Here is a 26,331-nt window from a genome sequence, read left to right as displayed (position 1 = left end):
GTTTTAGAAATATTGAAAGAAAGTGTGTTATATCATGAATATTAGAAAAATATGGTGATGTTTAGGTAGAAAAGCTCACCCCCTCTTTAATAAGCTGCCCACTTATTTTTGTTGAAATGACCAAGTTGACACCCCTTTACATTCTAGAAAATATGCCAATTGTACACACGTGAAAGAATACAGGTTAGATTATTAAATCCCAGCCAAAAACTGGGAAATGAACAACTATATTTCAACCTAATGAGATATAGGAACGACTAATTTTATACTTCGCAAGTACACATCTAGAGTAGTTTTACTGACTTTATTAATAATTTTTTAATTCAATGATCAAAATAGAAACAAACCATTAGTTTAGTGATATTAGGGTAATATATCCAGTTTTTATATTGAAGAATTGACGATAGAAAAATCAAACCTAAACAATTAACTTTATAGTACATTAAGTTGTTTAAAACAGTTAATGTATTACATATAAAACTTTATTATAAATTTTAATCCCCCACCATTAACAAGCCAGCTGGTACCCCCACATGGACTCACATTTCTACACTGGAACAAAAAATAAATAAAGAACCGCTCCAAATTGGAACAGATAATCATCTAAGCTAATTCATAATATTAAATAATATCCAAAAATAATATTAAATAATTATTTTTTTAAAATAAAAAACCTAATTTACCTGTCATCCAAACCATTAATTATTAGATTGTAAACAAAGAAGAAGAATAAGCTTGAGGGAATGGTGGATGATTAGTATTTCACCCCGTAAGCAGTATAAGATGGGGAATTTACATCTATCATCCTCACCGTTGATAGAGCTGTTGGTGTACTTTGAGCTACACTTGCGGATGCATTTAAGATGATGCAGACCATGCAAAGGACCAATTTAACCATTATCTTAAAATTGTAAAAAAAAAGTTAGGGCCAAATTGTATAGTATTAAAATCAAAGTTAAAGTTCAAATTGTATCCGACAAAAATTCTAAGGGCCAAATTGTACCAAGAAGGCCAGGGCCAAAATGTATATTAAAGTAGGATAGTTAAACACAATTGAAATGATAGCATAATACAAATCAAACGAATTCAATGGTAAAAACAATTATTATTTATTGAAGTTATGAGTTTAAACATGAAGGATTCGAGAGGTGTGAATGTTATTTGTACTCGTCGCATTTAAATATTTATGAATCTATCACTGTGTGGGTGGATGGGGATGACGAATTTAAGAGGCGCGTGAGATACACGAACCAATTATGAGTGGAGCAAAGGCCAATGCCGACGGTCTACGTTGGTCGGGCTACCACCACATAAAATTCCCTTATCCGGCAAAAGTCCACGTTTTCCACCTCCAGTTTCAAGGGTATTCCACTTTTTAATTTTTTTTTTTATAACCTAATTAAAACGTTTTATTTCTTCCACACGATGTTAACAGCTTGAAGAGGTGCCCCTAATTTCAAATAGGTTAAATTATTGGATTCATCACTTTTTTCTATATTTCTACGTAATTATTATTACGACCTACGAAAAGAAGTTGAGTTTCGTTAATGAAACAAATTAATTAATTGTGTTATTAATGGTTTATCTTTTCTAATTTAAATGATAGTCGTACTCGATTAAAAAATAATCGTTGATCAATACTATCGACGATAAATATTTAAACGATAATATGAAGAATGTGCAAAGTATGAAGATCATGAGATAATAAGTCGTTTTTCTTACTTGTCATAACTCATAAGGTTTATATACTGATATTTAGTGTGAGTATCAGATGTAGAGTCACGATGGTCTCTTATAATTGATCGAAAGATATAAAATTTCATAAACTTTGAAAAACTCTTAAAATACAATTTAACGTGACTTAATTTAAACATTGTATTAAGAAAAAAAATTAAAATAGAACTATGATTGAGAGTTAAGATTTTAATTATAAATTATGACATTTAAATTAAAAATCAACTCCGGCCAGTCCAGACAACATAAAGACATGGTTCAATAAAAAAATATTTTTTATTTTTTAAATAGTCTGAAATAATTATAATATAATCTTTATTTATAATATTTTTTAATTATTGACAACGCACACCTCTTCATGTATAACGATTCGAACCCATAACATCAATAATACCACTTAAATTTTATAATATTTTTGTACTAAATAATAGAGGATTATGTTAATAAGGCAATGGTTTCTTACACATTTACACTTGATTTTCAATTTATGCAAGATAAGTGTAAGTTTTATTTTCATAATTTACTTTTACTTAGGGTAATTTATCGTCTTATTTACTGAGTTTACATATAAAGATGATTTTATTAATAATATCATTATCTGATACGAAAGAAAAACATTAATTATATTATCTAAAACTGTTAAACTATGTATAATATAAAATTTGTTTAATTTTCTCTGCTCTTTTATTACAATAAAAAATTCTTTATAATTTTTTTATGACTCCATCTTCGTTAAAATACTTAATTAAATCGAATTTCTTCTTAATTTTAGAACATGTGAATATCGTAAACAATTTCATTGAATGTCGTAATCTTAATTATGCCTATATCTATTAACCAACTAAACGTGCTTGCTCAAATTTTTTTTGTGTGAAATGGGTTCAAAATATAACATCAAACTCATATGGACGAGCGACTATTAAATTATTCTTTATGAATTTTTATTAATTTAAATATTTAAATATTATGATTTTTATTAATTTATTACTTCATATTTTTATTAATTAATTTAATTTATATTTTTATTATATAGAGTGTTCATAAATGATAGTATCTGTTTTAAAAATTCTGAATCATTTACTAATGAATTCTCAAATATCCTACGATCTCTAATATCGAACCTGAAATCTTTAAAAATAATAATCGTTCCTTAATCACTCAGATAACCTATTCTGTGCATTTAATCTATATTTTCAACGACTATGTATGTAGCTTAGCAAAAATCATATATATCATATGGTTTCCTGAAATTTATTTTAAAAAATCCATGAACCTCCTCCCCCCGGCCATCTTCTGGTACGTTCAAGTTTCCGACGCACGGGGAAATTAAATAAGGTAATTTATGAAACCCTAAAAGTAACTCGAAGATTGATTTCTACTTGTGCCATGAGATTTTTGCATAAACTGTTCTTTGCATATGCATCACTGTGCTAATTTGATTTTCTGTTTTCGATTCTACTGCTCAGTTACTCTGTCTCATCCATGCTCTCTCTTTTGAAGGAGTTTTTCTTGAAGCTTTCGGTATAGCAGTCTTAGCAAAAATATCGTCGCTATTTTCCGTTTCTCTGCTATTTGCGGCCGCTGTTTGTGTGAAATTTTATTCACACCGCTATTTAGGTTCTTCAGGGTGGCGGATGGCGCCTCTACTGTGAAATAGCGGCCGCGACACCGCTATTTGAAACCCTAGTAATTGTAAAGATAACGGATGGTGATGCAGTACGTTCACAATCTATACGAGAGACGGCCTCTTCTCAAATCTAAGGCTCCCGCTGTTAAATGGTTCAAAAGATGGTAAATTATACCTCTTTTTGTTATCAAACTTTTCAGTGCCTTCTGCTATTATTATTTTGCAAATTGAACTCTCTTTTGTTTCAGAATTATTTTTCATTTGAATGAGCTATTATTATTTGATTTGAGAATTTCAAGGACGCTCAATTTTCCTTTTTATCTATAGCATGCATGCAAATTTGATATCTTAACCAAGATTTGGGCATGATTTAGTGATCAAATTCTTGCTTTGTATTATGGACAATTCCAATGATGTGACCCAAAATTTTGTTTAGGGTACCTCAAGATGTTGTAGCAACGGGTGGAAAGTGCATGATTTTGAAATGGGTGAATGGTGAGTTCTATGTTCTTTTCTATATGTTTTTTCTTTTTATGTGCTACTTATTTGTGATTGTGACCTGATTTCTTTTCTTTTGCAACGGAAAAGTATACAATTCCTATACACAACGTTATGACTTGTTTAGATTTGGAATAGAAACAGATATTTCTTATCTGTGAGGTTGTTTAGAGAAAATTGGAGGTTTGCTTTTTATTTCATGTTTAAATGTGATCATCAGAAAGTGGCAGTGAGAGAAGAGTTGGTGAACAGAGGAATGCAGCTAGGGGATGATATTCTTTGTCCTTTTTGTAAGAAACACGTGGAATCAGTGCAACATTTATTTATTTCGTGTTATGTAGTTTGGGAATTATGGAATAAAATAGCAAGCTTTTGGGATCTAGCCTTAGTACTTCCAAAGGACCCACCTTTGCTTAGTTCCTGGGGTGAGCTGAGGGGGAATTCGTTGATTTGGAAATTTATTCCGAGAGAAGTATTTTGGTCGATTTGGAAAGCTAGGAATGCAATGGTGTTCGAAGGTTCTCCCCTTGACAGGATGTCTCTGTTTTTTATTACTAGATTCAGGTTATCTAAATGGTTTCTAGCCAAGTACCCTAAGTTTCCTATTCAGGAGGATGTGCTGATTGGTGATCCATCTCTTGCAGCTGGTATTCAAGTTCTTAAACCTAAGAATTTTCAGGTGATTTGCTAGTTCCCTCCCCCTGTTGATTTTTTGAATATGAATGTTGATGGAGCTGTTAGACTTGATGGCACGGATGGAGGTATAGGAGGTATTTTAAGAGACTGGAATAGCAACACTCTTCTGACTTTTTCAGAAAATGTAGGTCAAGGTCCCCCCGCCGGTTGCTGAGTTAAAGGCTATAAAGAGAGGCATTGAAATCTATTTGTCTTCTTGTTGGGTTCCTGTTTGAAAGTTGATTGTGGAGAGTGACTGTAAGTCGACTGTGGAATGGATTCAATACCCGGCTTTAGCTCCTGTTTTTATCTTGCCATTAGTTAAAGAGATTTCATCACTCATCTCGGAAAGGGTGCACTCAGTTAGGTTGATTCCAAGGGTGTGTAATGGGGAGGCAGATAGTTTAGCAAAGTTGGGGATTGGTTGATTGTTAGGCTATATCAATGGTTTTTTTTGTTTGAGTTTTAGGGTTTTGGTTGTTAGTAGAGTTGTTAAGTTTTTTTGTAAAACAGTATGGAGTTATTGTAAATCTTATGTAATTTCGTACGAGTAATAAATTTTTTTAAGGCACTCTTTTCCTCCATCCGCTGATTAAAGAGCTTACTTTCAAGCTCCATTAATCAAGAAGGGGTTTTTTAATGAGGCTTGATATTCCTATAAAAAAAAAGTGTGCTTGTGAGGACTTCAATCCTAATCCTTCGACAGTCTATGCTTGGTCATAGGAATATGTCTATCCTTTTTCACAATTGATTTCTGGTCTACGAGGTTCCCTTAACTTTATTTTCATTACATCATAGGTTTGAAGAATAACATATCTCGTATGTTTGGTTTTTTAATTTTATTTTTAGTAATAGATTCTGTGGAAAATTTCAAGGTCTTAGAGAGGAGGGGTGAAGTGATTATCGATTTTTGATGTCATCTTCTTCTTCATGTTTTGTCCAACCTAACCTTTCTTGCCCAATTTGTTTTGTTTAGAGCACACCTTGGAGTTATTGAATGAAAGGGAGAAAGAGCAGGATGCACTAGAGCCAGAACCAGAGCCTACTACTGAAGTTCTTTTCCTTTGCAGCTATGAAGGCTGTGGAAAGACGTTTATTGATGCTGGTGCTTTGAGAAAGCATTCACACATTCATGGAGATAGACAATATGTTTGTCACTATGAGGGTTGTGGGAAGGTATATTGCTTAAAATTTCTATTTCTGATGCACGATACTTTCAAATTTATTTTATGAAAGTTCCTCTAAGAATCACTGATATCATGAAGCAGCTGGGAACTATGGAAATGCTTAATTTCACCTTGGAAGTGTTTCATTGGTGTCTGTTTCTCTCTCTCTGTGGTTTTGGCTGATAAATATAGTTTTCTTTGGTGGTGGTTAATATGGTATCTGTTTGTTAATACTGCAGAAATTTTTGGATAGTTCAAAATTGAAAAGACACTTTCTCATTCACACTGGAGAGAGAGATTTTGTATGCCCACATGAAGGTTGTGGTAAGGTGGTAAATCTATCCCATGCTGTTAGTCCTTTTCTTGTTAATTTATATAATATATGCATACACATATAGTTTACCTACTTGTGCTTTATATTTGTTCCGAGTTCTAATGGATTTGATTGTGAGAATGACAGGCATTCTCTTTGGATTTCAATCTGAGGTCACATGAAAACACATTCACAAGAAAACTATCATATCTGTCCATACCCAGATTGTGGAAAGAGATATGCTCATGAGTACAAGCTAAAGAACCACATTGCACAACACCATGAAAAGGTTTGCGACGCTGATGTCATAACATGTTCCTGTTTTATATGACATGACATATATGGCATCTTGTTAACCTTGAGATATTCACCCTTGCATTTGGTAGAACCCTACACCAGAAGTGGCAAAATACGTCCCGCCTGTAGAGAAGATAATTAAAACACCGAAGTCTGCCGGCAGTGCCTATGGTTCTGCATCATCTGACCGCCCTTATGCTTGCCCTTATGAAGGTTGTGAAAAAGCTTACATACATGAATACAAACTGAAACTCCATTTAAGGAGAGAGCATCCGGGTCACATGTCGGATGAGAATGCCGAGAACGCCACACCTAATGCCGACAACGAGATGGACGAAGGCAGTGATCATGATGCTTATGCCAGAAAGAGAGTGAATGGGAAAAGTCAGAAACAAAGTAGGGCCAAGCCAAACTTGAAGATGCCTCCTGCAAAGATTGCCAGGCAGAAAGGCACGAATCCTTCCGCTGCCACTTTGCCCATACCCAAAAAACAATGGCCGGTTAAAGAACAAGTATTTGAGGAAGAAGATAGTGAAGAAACCGAAGAAGACGTGAAAATGTAGAGGATGGATGGAGGTATCCGGAAAACCATGAAGAGGACGACGAAGAGACGGAATATGAAGATTAGATCAGACAAATATACCAGTGAATAAATGTAGTGCTGGGTATTTAGCATCCCTTACCCTCATTTGCCCTTTCTGTCACAGGAAGCTGTATGTATCTATCTGCGTTATGTTGGGAAAAGATAATTATTCTGGCACCTTCCTATTTTCTTCCTAGCTTCGCTTAAATATCAAACAATGAGCTAGGTTTCTTTTGTTTTGAATCCCTGTGTTCGATCGAAAAAGTGCTTTAATATGCTGAAACTACAAACAGTCATTACATAAACTTGTTATCTGTGCAGAGTTCGTCGATGGCATGATTCTGAATTTGGTTCGAGAGTTGGGGCAATTTCTGGGTCCAAAGTCGAATGATACCCTTCAACCGAATTTCTCGTATGGGCTTGCTCTTTCTCTCGGACAAATATACCAGTGAATAAATTCGAATTTGAGTCATATGGATTTGTTCATCCGTGTGTCCTCTTGTATTTCTTTAGGTCACGAGTTTTAGACCTATTAGGAACTCTTTTTTATTCTTTAGAATCTCGTTCCTATGCTTTTTAGATAAGATTAGGATTAGAATTAAAGTGTAAAAAAATGATCAATCAAACTTGTTAGAACCCGAGTTGACCCGGTTCGAATATCGATTAATTAATGGGAACAAATATTAAAATAAAATCCTTCACTGGTAACCCCCAGCATCTCAAATTTCGTATGGCCACCATTTAATGCTACACAATCGTTTACTCATCTAATTGGCTTATCAACCATCCATCTTGACCTCACCTTATCCACTCTCTCTTCCAACCCTTTCTTTTATTACTTTTCATCTTACTTGGTTAATTTCAAACCGTACCTTTCTTGTATACCAAATACAGCTATGGCAACAACAGCCTCAGCCACACTGTCCCCACCCACCTTGGCTGCCGCCACCGTCGGCAGTCCCCGGAGAAGAACTGCAGTCAATGTGAGTTACATCGCAGGGTTGAATTCCTTCGGTGGGCTAAAAGCTCACAACAGCGTGGTCTCACTAGGCCAACCAGTGTGCATCGAGCAATCGTTTGCAAACGTCGTGAGCTCGCTCAAAGCTCCGTCAAGGGGGAACGGTAGAGGCCGCGGCGGCGGCGGCTCCTTGTCTTCGACATGCAACGCGGTGGGTGAGATATTCAGGATTGCAGCAATCATGAATGGACTTGTTCTCGTTGGTGTTGCTGTGGGGTTCGTTCTTCTTCGAATTGAGGCATTTGGAAGAGTCTTGAGTGAGAATTTAAGCAACTTTGTTTTTTTATTGCTTCATGAATATATATCTACTTTTATTTGCAGTAATCATGTATATGTAATTTGCTTTCATTCTTCAATCTTCATGGATGTGGAACCTTAATTGAAGAGAACAAAAAAGTTTAGAGATTACATTATAAATTTTGCAAAATTCAAAATATTGAATTTGAAGAATTTAGTTCATTTCTAAATACTAGTTATATATTAAATGGAGATAAAACTAGATGATGAAGCATAAATTTATTTTTTTATTAGCTTTTATTCTAAAAATATATGGAAAAAGAAAAGGGATGTTTGTTTACTTCAGAATGATTAAACGCTGAATGATTTAAATAATGAATGATATTTGAATGATTCAGAGGCTCTGAATGGTTTGGCTCTGAATGTGACATGCTGTTTGATAACTGGCTCTGAATGATTCAGAATGTACTTCTGTGTTGAATCATTCAACACTGTTTTGCTGAGGTGCGAAACAAAAACACTGAATGCTGAACGGTTCAACATTCAGCGCTGAATGATTCGATTAAGAGACAAACAAACAGCCCCTAAATTATAACATGCTTCAAATTAATGTAACATATATATTATAGGTTTTCTTCCTTTGGTATTTTGAAGAAGAAAATCAAGCAATTGAGTAAGAATTTGAAGAAAGTTATTAGAGATAAAAAAAGTATATAAACTTAAAACAACATAATTTCACTAACTAAACTTTCACGGTGATATAAGATATTATTTGTTCAGAATCTTTCTTAATTATTAATAGCGCGCACATTCTACAGATGCAGTTGTTCGATACCAATAAATCATGTTCACTTGACATATTTTTTTTAGTAGAATTAACATTTGATATCATTTGAAAATTGGAGCATAAAAAATGAATAAAAAGGCCATTGTGGCCATGCTGAGTGGTGAAACTTGATCTGTCTTATTCAAATAATTTATACATCTCCTTATAAAAATCTGATTTTCTATTCAACCAAACAAATATTAATATTTTCTTACCGAAAAAGAAATTGCACTTGGAATCTTATACTGCTCTATGAAGTGTTATATGGGTACCAAGCTGTTAAAAATGTGCAAATTAAACTAAGCAACTGAAGGATCTATAAATATTTTTTAATATATATATATATATATATATATATATGTTAACAATATGAATTTTTTAAATGGAATAGATACAAATAAAATTTCGACATAGACACTATCCGTAAAATAAACAACTAATAAAAAAAACTCAAATTTTAAAATAGACACCATGGTTATCAAAACCGGACCGACCAGTTCAACCGGTTGAACCGTGAACCGATGGCCTGTCCGATCCGGTTACCTCACAAAACCGGTCTGGCAATGAACCAGCTGAAAACCGATAAAACCAGGGTGAACCGGATGAAAACCGAAAAACCGGTTTGAACCACCGGTTCACTTTTTTTCTTTTTAAAAAAATAATAAACCAAATGACGTCGTTTGTTCAACGAGCCAAGTCAAATTCAAGTATTGCTGAGCTCGACTCGAACTCGAAAACTTTAAAAGTAAACTCAACTCGACTCAAAACTCACGAGCTAAAAATTATCAAGTTCAACTCGAACTCAAAATATAATATTAAAACTTGAACTCGAAAAGGTCGAACTCAAAAAAAATTTAAAAGTTCGATTGAAGCCTAAAATTTGAGCTCAATTGAAGCGAAAGAATAATTCGCTCTGTGCTCACCAAAAGTCTCCATGATTTTGAATGTCAAATTACCTCTATTATTTATAGAAGTTAGTTGGATGCTCTTCTATATTTCTTAGCCATGTGGGATTGTTTTGTTCTCATATTTTTACTCTTTAAACTTTTGAGATGCTCTTTTATGCTTATTAGCCATGTGAGATGATTTTTTTTAAAAAAAATTAAACCAAATGACATCATTTATTATAATTTTTTTAAGCTTCAATTTTATTTTTTGATTATAATTATATAATTATATTATTATTTAAATATGTTTTACCTTAAATATTATGTTGTAGTTGATTTGAATCATTTTGTTTCACTTGATTTTATGATTTTAATTTATATATTATGACTTGTGATATTTTTATACCTTTTAATATTGTAAACTTAAAAAAATTGTTACATATATTAATATTGCTTTGAATATTATGTAAAATTTAAAAAAATATTATTTATATAAAATCCGATGCAACCGCGGTTAAACCCGATTAAACCAGTAAACCAATATCTTCACCGATTTAATGTCTAATTCAATTTTAAAAACATTGGTAGACACTATCAATCCCCCACCCCCACCAAAGCTCCGCAACTTACAGTAAACGAGTCCTTTCATCCCATCTAAGTCCATTGTCAATAAATATGGGATTCCATTACGTTCGATGAAGGCAATGAAATTAAATGCTAGAGCACATGTAGGATGATAGTTCGAACTAGTCAAGATAAAACAATTCATATTTTATAACTCGAAGTCGAGTCGAATTTTCGTTTAAATTTAATTATAATATTATAATATTATTGATTTCAATTTAAATGATTTTTTATAACTATACACTAATACACAATACATATATATTTTTTATTTTTTAATATATTATACATCATTGAGAGACTCGACTTAAACTTGAAAATCAATACACTAATTATCAAAATTTTTGAGTTACTATTCGAGTTATTTGAGTTGTAAGAAATTGAATTTTTTTAAAGTCTAGTTGAAATTATAAAATTACAACTTGAAATTAATTCCAGTTAAATTTTTCGAATCGAATTTTAATTGAGTTTTACTTACCCAAAAGGCCAAAACATACGCATGAGTCAGCTTCATACTATAATTTTGATAATTAAAATTTTACAACAATAAAAGACTTGACATCATAGTTAAAATGTAAATTAAAATAATACTTCGGCTGTCCTATAATTTACACGTGATATTGATATGCACATAATTTAAGAATATATTTGAGTAAAAAAATAATAAAATTATCTTAAAAGGTGATTAATATATTTGACAGATTTATTTTGATAGGTATAAAGAGTGAAACATATAAATGTAAAAAAATATAAATGTTGTTATTTGTTAATTTTTTTAATAGAACATTTTGAATAAAAAAATTTAAAAAATAAAATAAATACACATTTAATGAGACGGAGGGATATATTTTAATTTTAATTAAATATTAAATATGAAAAGAATTATTTTAAAATTATTATCACGCACACTATTAATAAGAAGTAGAATTTTTTCAATAAAATATTGTAATTTTTTTTAAATTTTAAATCTAATACTCTTCAAAGTAATGTCGGGTGTCGAAGGCGGCCGAAATTAATACATAGAAAAGACATTTGCATTGTAGTTGAGGTTGTTTAAATTAGTCCATGTATGTGTTCAACTTTTACTAATTCTATTTTTTTCCATATTTGACTTTCATGTTATTTCGAAACTTATTTTTTTATTTTAATTAAAATAATTTTATTTAACTTATAATAATATTAATAAATATTGAAAACAATATTATTAATTTTTATTATTAAAATAATGATTTAATTTTTTTAAAAGGTCTATAAATATTTTTAAGGATATATATATATATATATAATTATAACATAAAAAGATGAACATAAATAAAATTTGAAATAATTACAATTAATAACATATTTCTGCTATAAATTGAGGAGGAAAGCACTACGAATCTTGCAACTGAGTTCATCACAATCAATGGCCATGGATTTCTCCACTCTCTTTCAACAAATATCGTTTTTACACTTCTTGTTCCTCGCCTCATCTTCGGGGCTATCAGCAGAGCCAAAAGCAACCAGAAAGATAATAAAAAACCGCCGCCGGAGCTGGCTGGAGGTCGGCCTTTGCTCGGTCACCTTCACCTATTCGGAAAAGGGCAGCTCATACATAGAAAACTTGGGTCATTGGCCGACGAGTATGGACTCGCCTTCTTGATCCGCATGGGGATCCACCCAACACTGGTGGTGAGCAGCTGGGACGTTATAAAAGAGTGTTTCACCACCAATGACAAGGTCTTCCAGACGGGGCCGAGGTTTTTAACGGCGAAAATCATGGGCTACGACCACGCCTCGATGGCTTCGGCTCCTTACAGCCCCTACTGGAGCCACACGAGGGAAATCGCCATCGTCGAGCTCCTCTCCAACCGACGACTCGAGTTGCTCAAACATATTTGCAAGGCGGAAATCAACGCTTTCCTCAAACAGTTGTACAACGAATCCGCGGCAAACTAAGGCGTCGCCGTCGTTCAAATGAAGGACAAGCTCTCGGATTTAGCGATGAACGTCATAGTGAAAATACTGACCGGAAAAGGATACGGCGGCCCTGACGGAAGAAAAGACGAGGAATCCAAGTGATGCCAGAGGGCGTTGAATGATTTCTTTTACCTTGCCGGGCTGCTCACGGTTTCCGAAGCGGTTCCTTTCCATGGGTGGATCAATGTTTTGACCGAAACCGTAGGCAAATTCAAAAAACGGCGAAGGAGTTGGATTATGTGCTGGGAAGCTGGGTTAATGAACACCATCAACAGAGAACCGCTGCAGGTATTAAAGGCGAAAAGGATTTCATCGACGTTATGTTGTCTGCGTTGGATGACGGAAAAACGTCGAAAGAAGAAGCAGATATCACTATCAAGGCTACTTGTCAGGTACGTATGCATATTCGTTGACTCAAATTTTTTTTTTTGAAGGAAAGTTGCTGATCCATTATTAGAGAGAGTGACCGAAAACAGGCCCAACCGATTACAAGAAATCTAAAGATAAAAAACTGAGAAGACAGAAGAGTAAAGTTCATCAACACCATAACTGAACGGAAAAAAAGGATCAGCACAACCATATGAGAACGAGCTCTACAACATAGGAGAGCAAAGATCGGTGAAAAAAGGTTGCATGCAGATGGATTACAAAAGTATGTAGTGAAAGAACGTATATCTCCGATGCAAAACGATGAAAGGAGGCCGTCAATCCTGGGGATCGACCCACCAGCGATCCTTTATACATACATCTTCAACTTCGGGGGGACTTCTTCAATCCAGACCCGCATTTGAGAGAGAGAACGACCCACCGAGGTTAGCTTGTGAGCAACAGAATTAGCAGATCGACCGAAGTGACTGAAAGATTAGTTGTCAAAATTTGCAGCCATCTCTTGCACATTACCCACTATCACCCCTAATTCTAACTTATCTGTTGTCCTGTTGTCTTCACAATCACGTTGCAAAACCCCAAGTCACAAGATAGACGGACGGTAAATTCACAAGCTTGAGTTTCAACTAACTTTGGATTTAGAGATGGTTGACTCGGGTAAGTACTTGAAGCCATAATCAACCCTCTGAGTTCCTTAGTATGACTCCCATAGCTGAGGTTGAAGTTGAATAGTCGAAACATACATCAAAATTTGTTTTGACAAAATCCATAGGAGGAGGGCTCCAGCTAGCCGCCTGGTAATTTCTGGATACTGAATCAAAATAAGACGCTTTCCGTTTCATTAAAAAATCACTAATAAATTTCGCAACTTCCTTTGGGTGTTGGACTTTATTTTCTTATACTCTTTTGTTGCTACATGACCAGATTACCCAAATAGCTATGATATACATGGAACATTGAGATTTGGAGAACCCTCGAAGAGGTTAGCTAACCATGAATCCATAATTGTTCTGTAGAGATAGCTGGTAGGCGAAGATCGTGCTCGGATATGCAAGACGAAGCCCATTTTCAACATCACAGCAGAGACGAAGGACCACTCCACCCTGTCGTAAGCCTTACTCATGTCTAACTTAAGTGCGAAAGAACCCTTACGACCATATTTCTAGACTTGAGAGAATGGAGAACTTTGTAAGCAATGAGGATATTCCGTTATGTCTCCTAGGGATAAACACCCTTTGGTGTGATCAATGCACTAATCATGTAACGGCACATTCTATTCACCACACCTTTAACAATGATTTTATAAAGCTTGCTGCACAAACTGATGAGATGGAAATGGCTCTAGTAAAAAGATTTCAAAAAAAATCAAAGACAATATTAGCCATAGCTGAGACCTCGAAACTCCACATTCCCTCATCATCTTGGAGCTGGGAGATTTATTTTTCCTCTTTCGATAAGAAGCCCATTCGAGCCAGGCTTAAGCTAATTGAATCGGGCACGTTGCTCCTAATAGAGTTCATCCTTATCTGCCTCCAAATATAGTGTCAACTTAATATTGTCAATTTCGGCCAATGAATCTTCATCCGAAGTGAGAATAGACAACTCCTCCAGTTTATGCAGAAGCTTTCTTTTCCTTTTAACACGTTTGGTTGTTTCAAGAGATCCACTGCTGAAGAGTAATACCAAGCAGATTCAGTTTAATAGGGAGATGATGATTATTATTAGCCCAAAAGCTGGAAATTATCTCTCCACATTCTTCTTCGAGAACCCGGTCTGCATTAAAACGAAAACACTGAGCCTGATTGGGAGCCGAGAAATCAGCAGCCAGATTAATAAGAAGAGGGCAATGGTCCGAAATGGTGTGAGTAAGACGACGAACAGAAAAATCAGGGAAAGCCTCCATCCAGTGTGAATTAGCAACAATCCTGTCGAGTCTTTGTTGAATGTTGTTAGAGGGAAATTTGCCTCTTTCCCAAGTGTACAATCTCCCCGAATATCCCAGATCTGAAAAATTACAGCCTTCAAGAGAAGAACGAAAAGCATCCATATTACGAATTTACTTCGGACGTCCACTTCTTCTTTTAGCAGCGAGGAGAATTTCATTAAAATTACCCGCTACCAACCAAGGAGTAGCAGGTTCAGGAAAAAAAAAATGATCGGAGGAGGGTTCCAGGATGCTTCACGTTGACTTTCATTTGGATTGCCATAAAAACCAGTGAACCTCTAGTAAAAATTAGACCCCATAACAACAACTTCAGCATCAATATGATTATTAAAGAAACTTTTAATAGTAATTTGGGTTAATTTTCAGCAATAACAATTCACATTGAAACTATTATCTAGGTGACTAGTGTGAAAACGATTGTACTAAAAATCACCCCAAGGTAGATTCCCAGGAAAGAGGAGGGGTCATAATGGTCTCTCTTAAAACCCACTTTCCTTAGACAGAACTACCAAGACAAGTAATTTTAATAGGACAATAATTAACAACAACTATACCCGACAATAGCTATTAAATAGACATAAAGAGAACACCAAAATATTTCACTAATAGAGGAAATATTACAAAGAGAGAAAGAATACAAATAGCCTTTAAAATAGAAGAAGGCTTATATTTGTGGGATGATTAACTAAGGAGAAGGAGGGCTTTATTTATAACAAAAGAATTTCTCCTCCTCCTTATACACAACCAATGTGGGACTTTTGCCAAAAACCAACAAATCTCCACCTTGGCAAATTCCACACACATCTCTAAAAAACAATCTTTTAATTTGTAACAATATGACCAAGTCTAAACAATGTTTAAACTTGACCGCAGTTACCACTTTTGTCAACATATCAACAGGATTCTCAGTGGTCCAAATCTTCTGGATTATGACTCCACTTTCTTCTAGAATCTCTCGTACAAAGTGATATCGAACATCGATGTGCTTCGTCCTTGCATGGTAAACCTGGTTCTTTGCTAAATGAATAGCACTCTGACTGTCACAGTGCACTTTGATGTGCTTTTGTTCCATTCCCAATTCACCAAGCAACCCTTGAAGCCAAATTGCCTCCTTCACAGCCTCTGTAACTGCCATATACTCCCTCTGTAGTAGACAAAGCCACTGTTAACTGTAAGGTGGACTTCCAACTGACTGGTGCCTTTGCAAATGTAAACACATAACCAGTAGTTGATCGACGCTTGTCCAAATCACCTGCATAGTCTGAATCACAATACCCAAATACACACTGACCATCTTGTTTGTCCTGCTGAAAGACCAAACCAACATCTACGGTGTTCAGAATATACCGCAGAATCCATTTCACAGCTTGCCAATGCTCATTTCCAGGATCATGCATATACCTGCTCACAACCCCAATTGCCTGTGAAATATCGGGTCTCGTACACACCATTACATACATCAAGCTACCAACACTTGCATACGGAAGAACCTCCCATACTTGCATGCCATCGTCAAGGAAGCATTGCGGCTATACCTGGTGGCCCCACTCTCGGCGCCATGAGAGGCCATGGAAGATTGAACGGTGACCGGTTTCCATGTCCCGAAAGGCACTCGACTTCTCTTTAACCTTTGGAAGTTGATCAGAGACCCCAACGTCTGGGAAAACCGGAATTCAGGCCGGAGCGGTTCTTCAACGAACATGCCGATTTCGATATCAGGGGTCAAATTTCGAGTTCTTGCCGTTCGGTTCGGGTAGAAGGATGTGTCCGGCGTGACATTCGCGATTCAGATATTTCACTTGACGATGGCTCGTTTGCTTCATGGATTCGACTTGGGGACGGGAGTCGAATGAATGAGCCGGTCGACATGACCGAAGCACCTGCATTGACTTCTCCCTAAAGCTGAACCGCTAGTGGTTACGGTCACTCCAAGGCTTTTGTTATTCCATAAAAACAATCTGGTCAGTCTGCTTTTGAAGTTGATTTTGGTGGTTGGATTGTGTAAGGTATCCAAGGCTTTGTGCTTTAAATCTCGGTGTTTGAGTTTTCTAAGTCTAGGGGTGTTTTTCCGAACGTTTTGTTCTATGAAATTTAAATCGTTACATCGTTTGCCCATTCAGTTAACTCCATTAAAAATAGCAAGGGTAAATTATGTATTTAGCCAGTCAACTATTTTCATAGTTTCATTTTGTCATCAAACTATTTTTTTTCTCAAAATCATCATAAAACTTAAGTTTTTGTTTTATTTTATTTTAATCCCCAATTATTCAAAAACAACTCTTTCGTTTTACGCTGAACTTCTACATTATATTAACAGTACACTTGATCGAATATTTTCATCATCCATAGCAAATCAGCAATAGTGATTAAAAGGTTGCATGAACAACAGCAACCTTATATGATGTATTCAATAATTAAAAAAAAGAGTTCATAGAACATCAACCATTAATCTTAACCCTACAGCACAAACACCCAGCCTATTATAAGAGAAGAAAAACACTGGATATGGTGTATTTGGTTCACAAATATTGTAAGTGTAACAGTAATAGAGTGAAGCAAGGTTGCATGTCATTATTGTCTGATAACCCAGGAACGATGGTAATGAAGATGGGAAAATGAAATTATCTGTCAAAGCGAAAGAAATTAATGTTTGTGAATAGTTAGTGACTTAAACGAAACAAAAATTTAAGTTTGGTGATGACTTTCAGAAGAAAAAAAATAGTTAGGTGATCGAACGGAACCACAAGAATAATTGAGTGAGTCAATGTAATTTGTCATTATTTTTAAAGGAGTTAACGGTCTCTAGCAAACTAGGTAACGATCTAAACTTCATGGAGTAAAACGTTCCGAAAAGTACTTTAGTGAACAACTCGGTATAAATAAAATACTTTAGGGGGCAATGAAACATTTAAGCCATATTTAAATTACATAAGAATTTAGTTTTTAAAACATGCCATTGTATTATCCAACATCTCTTAATCTGACACTGATAGTTTTAAATCTTGCAGATACTTCAGAATATACTTGAGTGGAGAATTTAACAGTTAGATAACACTTCAAAAGTAAATTAATTCACACCGGAATTAAGTTGATAGGAGGATTTATTCTGTCATTGAAAATAGATATCATTAAATTAATGACATATTAATAATTAGGAAAATTACACATTTGACAACTAAATTTATTTTCTCTCATATTTTATTCACTGCACTTTTAATTTTTTTCAATTTACTCACTGAAATTATAGATTAATTTTTTTTGTCACTCAGCCGTTAACTTTTAACATCTTAACATGACAACATGTACCAAAACACTGCAATTTTGGATTCATACATAAAATTAAATTAAATTCAAAACGATGTCGTTTTGATACCTTATAAAACTGTTTCTTTTCCTCTCATTTTATCCTCCTCCTCCTCTCTCAAAGCCAATCTAAACTGGGTTTGTTGCATTAAATTTTGGGTATTACACAAACCCACCCTCACCATTGGAGCTTCAGGTTGATTTATGGTGGATTAAGCAAGGAACAAGTTCGAGTAAAATTCAGTTATCAACCGTATAATTTACCCTAATAATTAGAATATTATAAATTAATGGCATAAATGATAAAAATTTATAAATAAATAATATAAATAGTCTAAGTATTATTTTAAAATTTAATGAAAAGTAAGCTATAATAAAAAAATGACAATTTCAATAATTTAACCTTTAATTTAAAAAGTTACAATTTTATACAATGTCATTGTAACACCCCTATAAACCGAATTAAATAAACGATATTTTTAGAATATAATTATATAAATTCGAGTAAGATTGAATTCAGGTATGTATAATGTTTTCTAATTATATCCCTATTTTATTAAATAAAATTAAGATTTTTTTAAATTTATATTTGTGTCAGATTGGACCGAATCAAGTGTAAATTTTATCTCAAAAGATGAATTAGTGATTAGATGAAAGTACCTTAAACTCAAACTGAGTCATATTTCAAATAAAAAATGTATTTTTATTTGATCGAATTGATCGAAAACATGATCTAATTGTACCTATGTCCATCATAAACTGAACCTTTAAGAGAGTACTTATAAGTACAATAATGAACTTATTTTAATTAAAGTTTTAGTGAACTTCATTAAGTACTTATATAAGTACATGAAAAAAGTACACATTATTTTTGCTATTTCCTTGATAAGAGTACATATTATTTGGTTAAAATGGGAACATAATGAAGAATATCGTAACATAACCGCGACGAAAAATTTAAATGATAAAATAAGATTTGTCGACCGCAAATGCTGAATGTTATACTGAAAGGAGCTTTAGACTTTGTTCGAAAATAGTAACGAACTCATCCATTTGATGATTGTTCAAAGCTAGAGCCGCCTCTATTCCGCCTTGCCCGTCTCTGCCCTCCGTCATAGATGTCGCTCCGTCGTAATCAATGTGTGTCAGCTCAACCTTGCAAGCCCTTCCCCACCCGAAATCGGTATCGTACACTCGGAGTTTTGGCGACCCGGCGACACCGATAAACTGCCCTTTAGTCATTTCCTCAAAACTCTTTGCCCCATTGTCTGTCCAATCGCTTCCCATAGCTTTAATTCTTTGCCCCAAAGCCTTGGCAACGAATATGATCCCATTTTCTCCTATTGCCTCGCTTTTCTTTATACTAATACAGCCTGGTATTATACAATTCCCAAAGTACGTCGTCGGTATCGAGAATCCGAGGAGATTCCGGCAGTCGAATGAGAAAATGAAGTGATAAAACTTATCTTTGTCGTCGTGTGATGAATTGTTGGTGACAATCTCTTTTGATTTGATCAAGCAAACCCACATCAAGGCACATGTGACTACAAACGTTGAGATGTGACATTGGTGTTTATCATCGGCTGCCGTGACCAAATGCTTTAGTCTCTCGGCACCGGCTCGACTCAACACGAACGTGGCTCGGACCTTGTCTGCTGCTAAATCTTGTGTTGATGTTGAGTTTTCACCGCAAGATGATAACCATTGCCGATAAATGTTATATAAATCCGACTCCATGTCGCCACCAGGGCCCTTCATCACGTCCCTGTTGAATAAAGGACGCGAATTTTCGTCGAGACAAGACAAGTCGCCGACCGATCGATAAACAGACGTCCAAGACCTCATTAATTGCATGAATGACTGGCCGTCACCAATTGCGTGGCAATAAGTCGATCCGATGCAGATGCCGGTGTTCGGGAACACGGTGACTTGAAAGGCTATGACGGGGAGAACGCGAACGCCGTCTTCGTTTACATGTGCCGAACGTAGCCGAGGGACGCAAGGGTGTAACAACTTAACATCTCGCGGATAATCGGCTACCACATGGTCGAAATCCGCGGCGGATTCGGCGACCGCGAAATCTATGAAGTCGTGGCCGTCGATGTAACGGATGTAAGGCTTTCCGGGGGGTTGAGGGCACATGATGTTAGCCGAGTAAGGGTAAAAACGTTGGAGGGTCAGGGAGAGAGATTGTTTAAGCAGCGGGAGAGTGGTTTCGATGAAATGCGAAGTAGGGTGTGGGAATTTGTAGAAGAAAAGGCGTTCTACATGACGGAGGGGAAACCATAGCAGGTCGAAGGAACTGAGAGGAACGGAGGTGGTCGGAACCGAGCCGGGAGGCGGCGAAACATGGAAGCTATCAAGAACCCTAACTGAACTGGTTTGAGCCATAGAGGATAAGATAGATCCACAAATTTCGCTCACTGCAACACGACACAAGCCACACGATTCAACGAGCAGCAATAAATCCTGTCTTGTCTTATGCTTGGTACATTCTAGGTAATACTGGTGGTCCTGCATTCAATGAGCAGGGGTGTATTAAGGTTGCATTTAAAATGTGATAGAAGCTGAAAATATTGACCGTCATACCAATTCTGGTTGTATCTCAATTTCTGCATGATTATGAGAGAAATGGAAAATTACTTCTTAGAATAAGATTTTTTTTCCATCCAATTTAAATTTTATTATTATTATTATTAATATACGTGTTTATCCTAAAAATATTTTTAAATATGTGGTTGTCTAAGACACAACAATGAAAAAAAAAATTAGGCTTAATACACTTTTAGGTGCTTAATCTATACCTCATATTGATTTTTGGTGTCTAAAGATTTTTTAAAAATAGGTGTTTAATGTTTTTAACATTATACTTTTAGGTGTATGAACCTTAATGGTCGTTAAATTTGATCGTTATCTGATACGTGTCACACATAAAATATTTTTAAAAAAATATTTTAAAAATGATTTAGTATTATAATTAAAACCCAACCCCCCCCAAATTCCATCGTTGATCGACAATCGTCGGCCCGTGGCCATCACCGTTGACACCATCAGAATCGTCTCACCGTCGCGACCAAAACCCAATCCCCATCCACCGTGTAGCTACGCCGATCGTCGTGAAAAACGTAGCGAATGATCACTGGTTTTCTAAGTATTCTTTCACTATTTTTCAAAGATTTCGACAACTACAGCTGGTCATACGTTATGTGGCCGCCACATTGAGTTCCTCAGTCTGCTTCGAACAAAACTCAATTGATTGTAAAACTCAACTGATGGTGACCCTTCGTCGTGGTCGGAGATGGGGGATGAGAGGGAGAAGAACGACGCAGTGGTTTGATTTTTTAAATTTTTTTCTTTTTCTTTTAAAAAATAATATTTGTATCATTAAAAAATTTAAATAATATAACTGTATGCACCTAAAAATATAACAGAATAAATTTAAGAAACCTATTCTTCACAAAAAAATATTTAAATATTGAAAATCTATTTGAAGTATAGTTTATACATTAATTTTTTTATTAAGCCTACAATTTAACTACTTGCTGCGAAAATATTGATATAATAACGATTATATTAAACTGAAAAGAGCTTCAAACTTTGCTAAAAAGTAGTAACCAACTCATCCATTTGATTACTGTTCAAAGCTAGATCCGCCTCTATTCCGCCCTGCCCATCTCTGTACTCCGTTAAAGATATCACTCTGACGTAATCAATGTGTGTCAGCTCAACCTTGCAAGCCCTTCCCCACCGGAATCCGTTTCATACACTCGGAGGTTAGGTGATTCGGCGACACCGGTAAGACACGGACACCCCGTTTTCGACCCTTCTGCGATACTCCATGCCCCATTGTCTGTCCAATCTTTTTCTATTGCTTTAATTCTTTTTCCCAAAGCCTTGGCAGCCAAAATGATCCCATTGTCTCCTATTGCCTCGCTTTTCTGTATAATAACACAGCCTGCTATCAAACAATTCCAAAGGTATGTCATCGATACCGAAAATCTGAAACGATTCCGGCAGTCTAATGGACGTGATTTAATCAAGCAAACCCATATCAAGGCACATCCGACTACAAACGTTGAGATGTGACATTGTTGTTTATCATCGGCTGCTGTGACCAAATGCTTTAGTCTCTCGGCATCAGCTCGACTCAACATGAACATGACTCGGACCTTGTCTGCTGCTATATTTGTTGATGTTGAATTTTCACCGCAAAATGTTACCCAACGCCAATAACCGTTCCATAAAGACGACTCCTTGTCACCAACAAGGTCGTCCGTCCTGTTTTTGTTGATCAAAGGAAGCGCCCAATGATGTTAATCCATTCAAGTTGAAATTATATCTACAAGACAATTATTTAGAAGTGTCCCAAAACATCTTTTATTCTAATTGTTCAACCCAACAGCTTCTATTAAATTCCTACCTAACAATACATAGCGTCCACATTATTTTGCTGCAGAGGATCATCCAGCATCTAATGCTGTGGAGAAAACTGTTTTATCAATCTGTGCAACAGAAGAAAGAACGCTTTAGTTGGTGATAATAACAATCAAAGCAGACACCTTAGAGCAAACTTGAGGCAAATGAAACAAATATTGTTCATATAGTTTGGTTTAGGGTTTAGGTGCCGATGAGGCTCTTCGACGCTTACTTGCTTCGGTACCCAACATGCGGAGAGGAGTTGCAGACTAGTTCTGTATCCCAATTGTCCTCGACTCCACAGGATCTAATGGTTGAGAATTACTTGGCAAATCGGTAACTAGCATTAAAGCATGCATGCAACATGGAAGGCCCTGAAAATCCATCTATAAAATGGCCTATAAGATGTATCATGTAACAACTAACGTAATCCTTCAAGGTCGCAATTGGCATAACAATGTAAACTACTATCACTTCAAATAGCAATTACAATCCCAAAATTTGAAACATTTACTCAAAATTTCCAGATTTTGAATGACTCGGCAAACTACCTAAGCAGAAATTTTCCTAGCTATGAAAGTTTTGTGATGAACAAAGACCATCTTATTTTCCATGTAAGCATTAGGGTCCGTATAGCATAGAGATCTACATTGGTTATTTATGTTCAACAAAATACAAAATAGTTAGTAAGCCAAAAGTGAAACTTAAGCAGATAATTATAGCAATGTCAGATTGTTAGCATATGAGAAACAACCTTGCTGGGAGTAGAATTACCAATAAAGTTTTCCAAAATCAAGCTGTTCAAAGGTGAATAGAAAATTCATTCTTAATAAGATTTGCAGCTATCTGAATTTTAGCCTCAGTAGCAGAATCAAATACAAAAACAGTCAAAAGATTCATCTATCCATTGTATACCGAGTGTTCAATCTAGGATGTATTAAGGGAATGGAAAGAGTGGCAGCCAGTCAAATTACATAAGAAGCTATATACCTAATAGAACTTATAAATAAATACATTGTCTAGAATAAGAGATGTTTAGACTTATTTCCATACACATGGAAGGTTCAGGAGGGAGAGAGTATTGAAATCTTTGTAATAGGTGCTCGGATTTGAACATGTATTGATTTGAATACTTCACATCTCCGAACATCCCAGCTACCATCATTCTCAGCATTTAAAAGGCCACTAGTTCTATGGCTAAAACCAATTACATCGCAAAGAAAGCTGAAAGGCCATGAACTTAGGCATCTAAAGGAATATCAAATTTAAGAACTGACCTATCTCTTCATCTTCATTCATCCCAACTGTAGAGGTTGCCCCAGTATTTTAGCAGAAAACATCATACAATTGCATGCTTTAGGACAAACAAACGTACAAACATGCCAATAAACCTTCCCTTCACCTCCTAGTCATCAGCAATTACAACTTTCTACGGGAATCAGTTTTCCCAATCCCTTAAATCATACACAAATGTTGACATCAAGCATTCTTTTGGTATCGTGATTGTAATCAATCTTTTAAGCTGCCAAAAAGCTTTAGAAACATTAGGTACAAAGGGTTTTCTTGGCTAAGTTTTAGTTTCAATAAATGTACAGCTGTTATAGATCTGATTGAAACCCGCAAATGGATTTTTGGGGTAAAATTTAAGATAAAAATTTAGATAATGAGAGTCCAATTATGAATTCCCAATGATTTAGCATAGCTAACGTGAATTACATTTAAATCCCAAAACCATCCACCCATACCCTGCAACTGCAGTCAATCACAAGAGCACCAGAGCCAAGTAGTTTGGAAGATGCAAAATTGTATTATTCATTAATACTACGAGAAAATAAAGCTTTCTAACATAAAATTTCAATTTTTTTCTTTTTTGAAAAAACATACACCCATCTCATATTGTATTTAAGATATCAAATTGGTTTACTATGTTCAATCAAGAATAACCAGTGATACAGAGAAACCTCACAGCAACGACTTAGATAAACATTTTTTGTCGTCAGCGCTAATTCAAATCACGTAAAGGAACTAATTCATAATAAAAGAAAAACGAAGAAACAATAATGACCTTTAAAGCCTCAAGCAACGGAGACTGGCTGCCGTTTCTGAGGATCGAGGTTGTTCTTAGATTTTTTGTCGGCGAAGTCTTCAGCGTTGTATATGACCGTGATGTAGAGAGAACAGCTAGGGCAACGAGCGATTTCCTCGCCGAGTTTTAGATCTTCCTTCGTGATCTGGAATAGATCTCCGCAGGGGCATGGATAAGTGTACGCCTGCAACTCATCGTTCCACTGCATGTCCTCTATTTCCACGTCGTCTTCGGCTTATAAAAGTTGCAGGCCTTTTCTTTTTTTTTGTGGGCGAAGTTGCCTTTTGTTCGGGTAGACGAAGACTACTACGATTTTTTGTCGTTAGGGTTTTAGGGTTTAGCTATGTGCGGGCTTTTAAAGGGTAAATTACCTATTTGGTACTATTTTTTTGTATGTTTGGGTAAATTATGCATTTAATACCTAAATTATAAGTTTTAATCCGTTTTAACACCTAAATTTTTTTTAAACCCTACCTAATGTTTAGATTTTTGAGTATTATCTTATACTTTATTTGTACCCAATAACCCAATTACTATCTTTAAATTCAATTTCATAATAGTAAGAGTACGTAAATTTTAAAGACTAAAATTATTATTATATCACACCACATTATATTATGATTTCGATCTAATCAATAACCAAACTTATCAGTAATCGAAAAAGTACTAAAATTCAAGTGTTTCTCCGCCCATCTAATATATTAATCAATTAATTCGGATAAGATATTATAAAAATTTATTATAAAGATGATTCTCTCAATCTAATTCTTTAATCTACAACATTAAAATTTAAATTCTTGATATTATTTAATAAAAAATAATATTGCATTCTACTATATTAACCAAAGAGGAGCTCCCTTAGGGACCAAGGGGCTCAACTCCTGTTAAAATTTATATATTAGATATAATTTTCGTTTAATAGTATTTTTGTTTACGTAAAAATAAATATTTAAATTTAAAAATATAAAAATTATTAAATATTTAATCAAGTAGGGGTTGAACAAAGAATGATAAGTTTGTGTTCTCAAATTTTTGGTCTAATTATAATTTGGGTCATTGTAAGTTTAAATATTAGACAAATTAAAAGTTATCTGGTGAATTTTGAGTTTTTTTTTTATAAATTTAAGGTGAATATAAGGTAGTATCTGTATTAAGACTTTTAACTATTTGGCAATGAACACTCGTACTCCTACATACCCAGTGTTTGAATCCGAGATCTCAATGATAATAACAATCCTTTAATCATTAAGATCGCTCGGTTCATGTTAAATTTTAAATTTAAATAGCTAATAAATAATTATATATTTTTTTAAATAATCTAATATTTTAATCTCTGTCAATTTTTAAGTCAGACTACATCCCTAACATCAACCGAATTTCGATAATCTCGATTTTTTTTATAAATATCTCAAAGAGACCCTCTCTTTATCTTCGATTGCTTTACCATTTTGGTATTCGGATATGTAGATTTGTAGCCAACAGATCTGTAAACGTAAAGGCTCAGTAAACCCTTTTGTCGCTTAGCTCCGTTGCCACGTGAACGAATTGAAAGTTGCCAACTTTTCTAGACAAAACAAAGGGCTGCCCTTCTTTCCAGGGTCTAAATGAGATATTCATACACAGGATTGATGAATGCCATTTTCTTCCATTTAACTGTTTCTAGGGGCGGACCACACATGGGTTTTGCATCATTTCCCCGTGGGTTTTTCTCTTCCAATGAGCCAAAAACCAACAGACGTGGCACCGCCAT

General features: G+C 35.0%; 6 protein-coding genes and 1 pseudogene across 6 annotated transcripts; 3 read left to right on the top strand and 4 right to left on the bottom strand.

Annotated features, from left to right (window-relative positions):
- Positions 1 to 3,000: 3,000 nt before the first annotated feature.
- LOC120203491 lies at positions 3,001 to 7,137 on the top strand (annotated as a pseudogene).
- A 599-nt stretch (positions 7,138 to 7,736) lies between these two features.
- On the top strand, positions 7,737 to 8,290 carry LOC120203494. Its single transcript, XM_039203774.1, has one exon. The coding sequence runs from the start codon at positions 7,790 to 7,792 to the stop codon at positions 8,288 to 8,290; it is 501 nt and encodes a 166-aa protein (XP_039059705.1). The 5' UTR covers positions 7,737 to 7,789.
- A 1,205-nt stretch (positions 8,291 to 9,495) lies between these two features.
- On the top strand, positions 9,496 to 12,423 carry LOC120203556 (methyltetrahydroprotoberberine 14-monooxygenase-like). Its single transcript, XM_039203824.1, has 2 exons — positions 9,496 to 9,594; positions 11,851 to 12,423. Exons 1-2 carry the CDS (start codon positions 9,496 to 9,498, stop codon positions 12,421 to 12,423), a joined length of 672 nt encoding a protein of 223 aa, XP_039059755.1.
- A 2,062-nt stretch (positions 12,424 to 14,485) lies between these two features.
- Positions 14,486 to 14,878, bottom strand: LOC120203555. The gene has a single exon (XM_039203823.1). It carries the CDS (start codon positions 14,876 to 14,878, stop codon positions 14,486 to 14,488), a length of 393 nt encoding a protein of 130 aa, XP_039059754.1.
- Positions 14,879 to 18,965: 4,087 nt separating this feature from the next.
- LOC120203490 (coumaroyl-CoA:anthocyanidin 3-O-glucoside-6''-O-coumaroyltransferase 1-like) lies at positions 18,966 to 20,528 on the bottom strand. The gene has a single exon (XM_039203773.1). The coding sequence runs from the start codon at positions 20,468 to 20,470 to the stop codon at positions 19,079 to 19,081; it is 1,392 nt and encodes a 463-aa protein (XP_039059704.1). The 5' UTR covers positions 20,471 to 20,528; the 3' UTR covers positions 18,966 to 19,078.
- A 1,081-nt stretch (positions 20,529 to 21,609) lies between these two features.
- Positions 21,610 to 26,331, bottom strand: LOC120203553 (diphthamide biosynthesis protein 3-like). Its single transcript, XM_039203821.1, has 5 exons — positions 26,253 to 26,331; positions 24,561 to 24,815; positions 22,728 to 22,802; positions 22,500 to 22,581; positions 21,610 to 22,357 (listed from the first exon to the last, which is right to left on the bottom strand). The coding sequence occupies exons 1-2, from the start codon at positions 26,329 to 26,331 to the stop codon at positions 24,571 to 24,573; spliced, it is 324 nt and encodes a 107-aa protein (XP_039059752.1). The 3' UTR covers positions 21,610 to 22,357; positions 22,500 to 22,581; positions 22,728 to 22,802; positions 24,561 to 24,570.
- Positions 21,799 to 23,657, bottom strand: LOC120203554 (phenolic glucoside malonyltransferase 1-like). The gene is made up of 2 exons (XM_039203822.1): positions 23,629 to 23,657; positions 21,799 to 22,357 (listed from the first exon to the last, which is right to left on the bottom strand). Exons 1-2 carry the CDS (start codon positions 23,655 to 23,657, stop codon positions 21,799 to 21,801), a joined length of 588 nt encoding a protein of 195 aa, XP_039059753.1.

Source organism: Hibiscus syriacus, unplaced genomic scaffold (genome assembly GCF_006381635.1).
Source record: "Hibiscus syriacus cultivar Baekdansim isolate YM2019G1 unplaced genomic scaffold, ASM638163v2 tig00009942_pilon, whole genome shotgun sequence".
In the NCBI taxonomy this organism is placed as follows: Eukaryota; Viridiplantae; Streptophyta; class Magnoliopsida; order Malvales; family Malvaceae; genus Hibiscus; species Hibiscus syriacus.
This window is presented reverse-complemented; position numbering and strand designations above follow the sequence as displayed.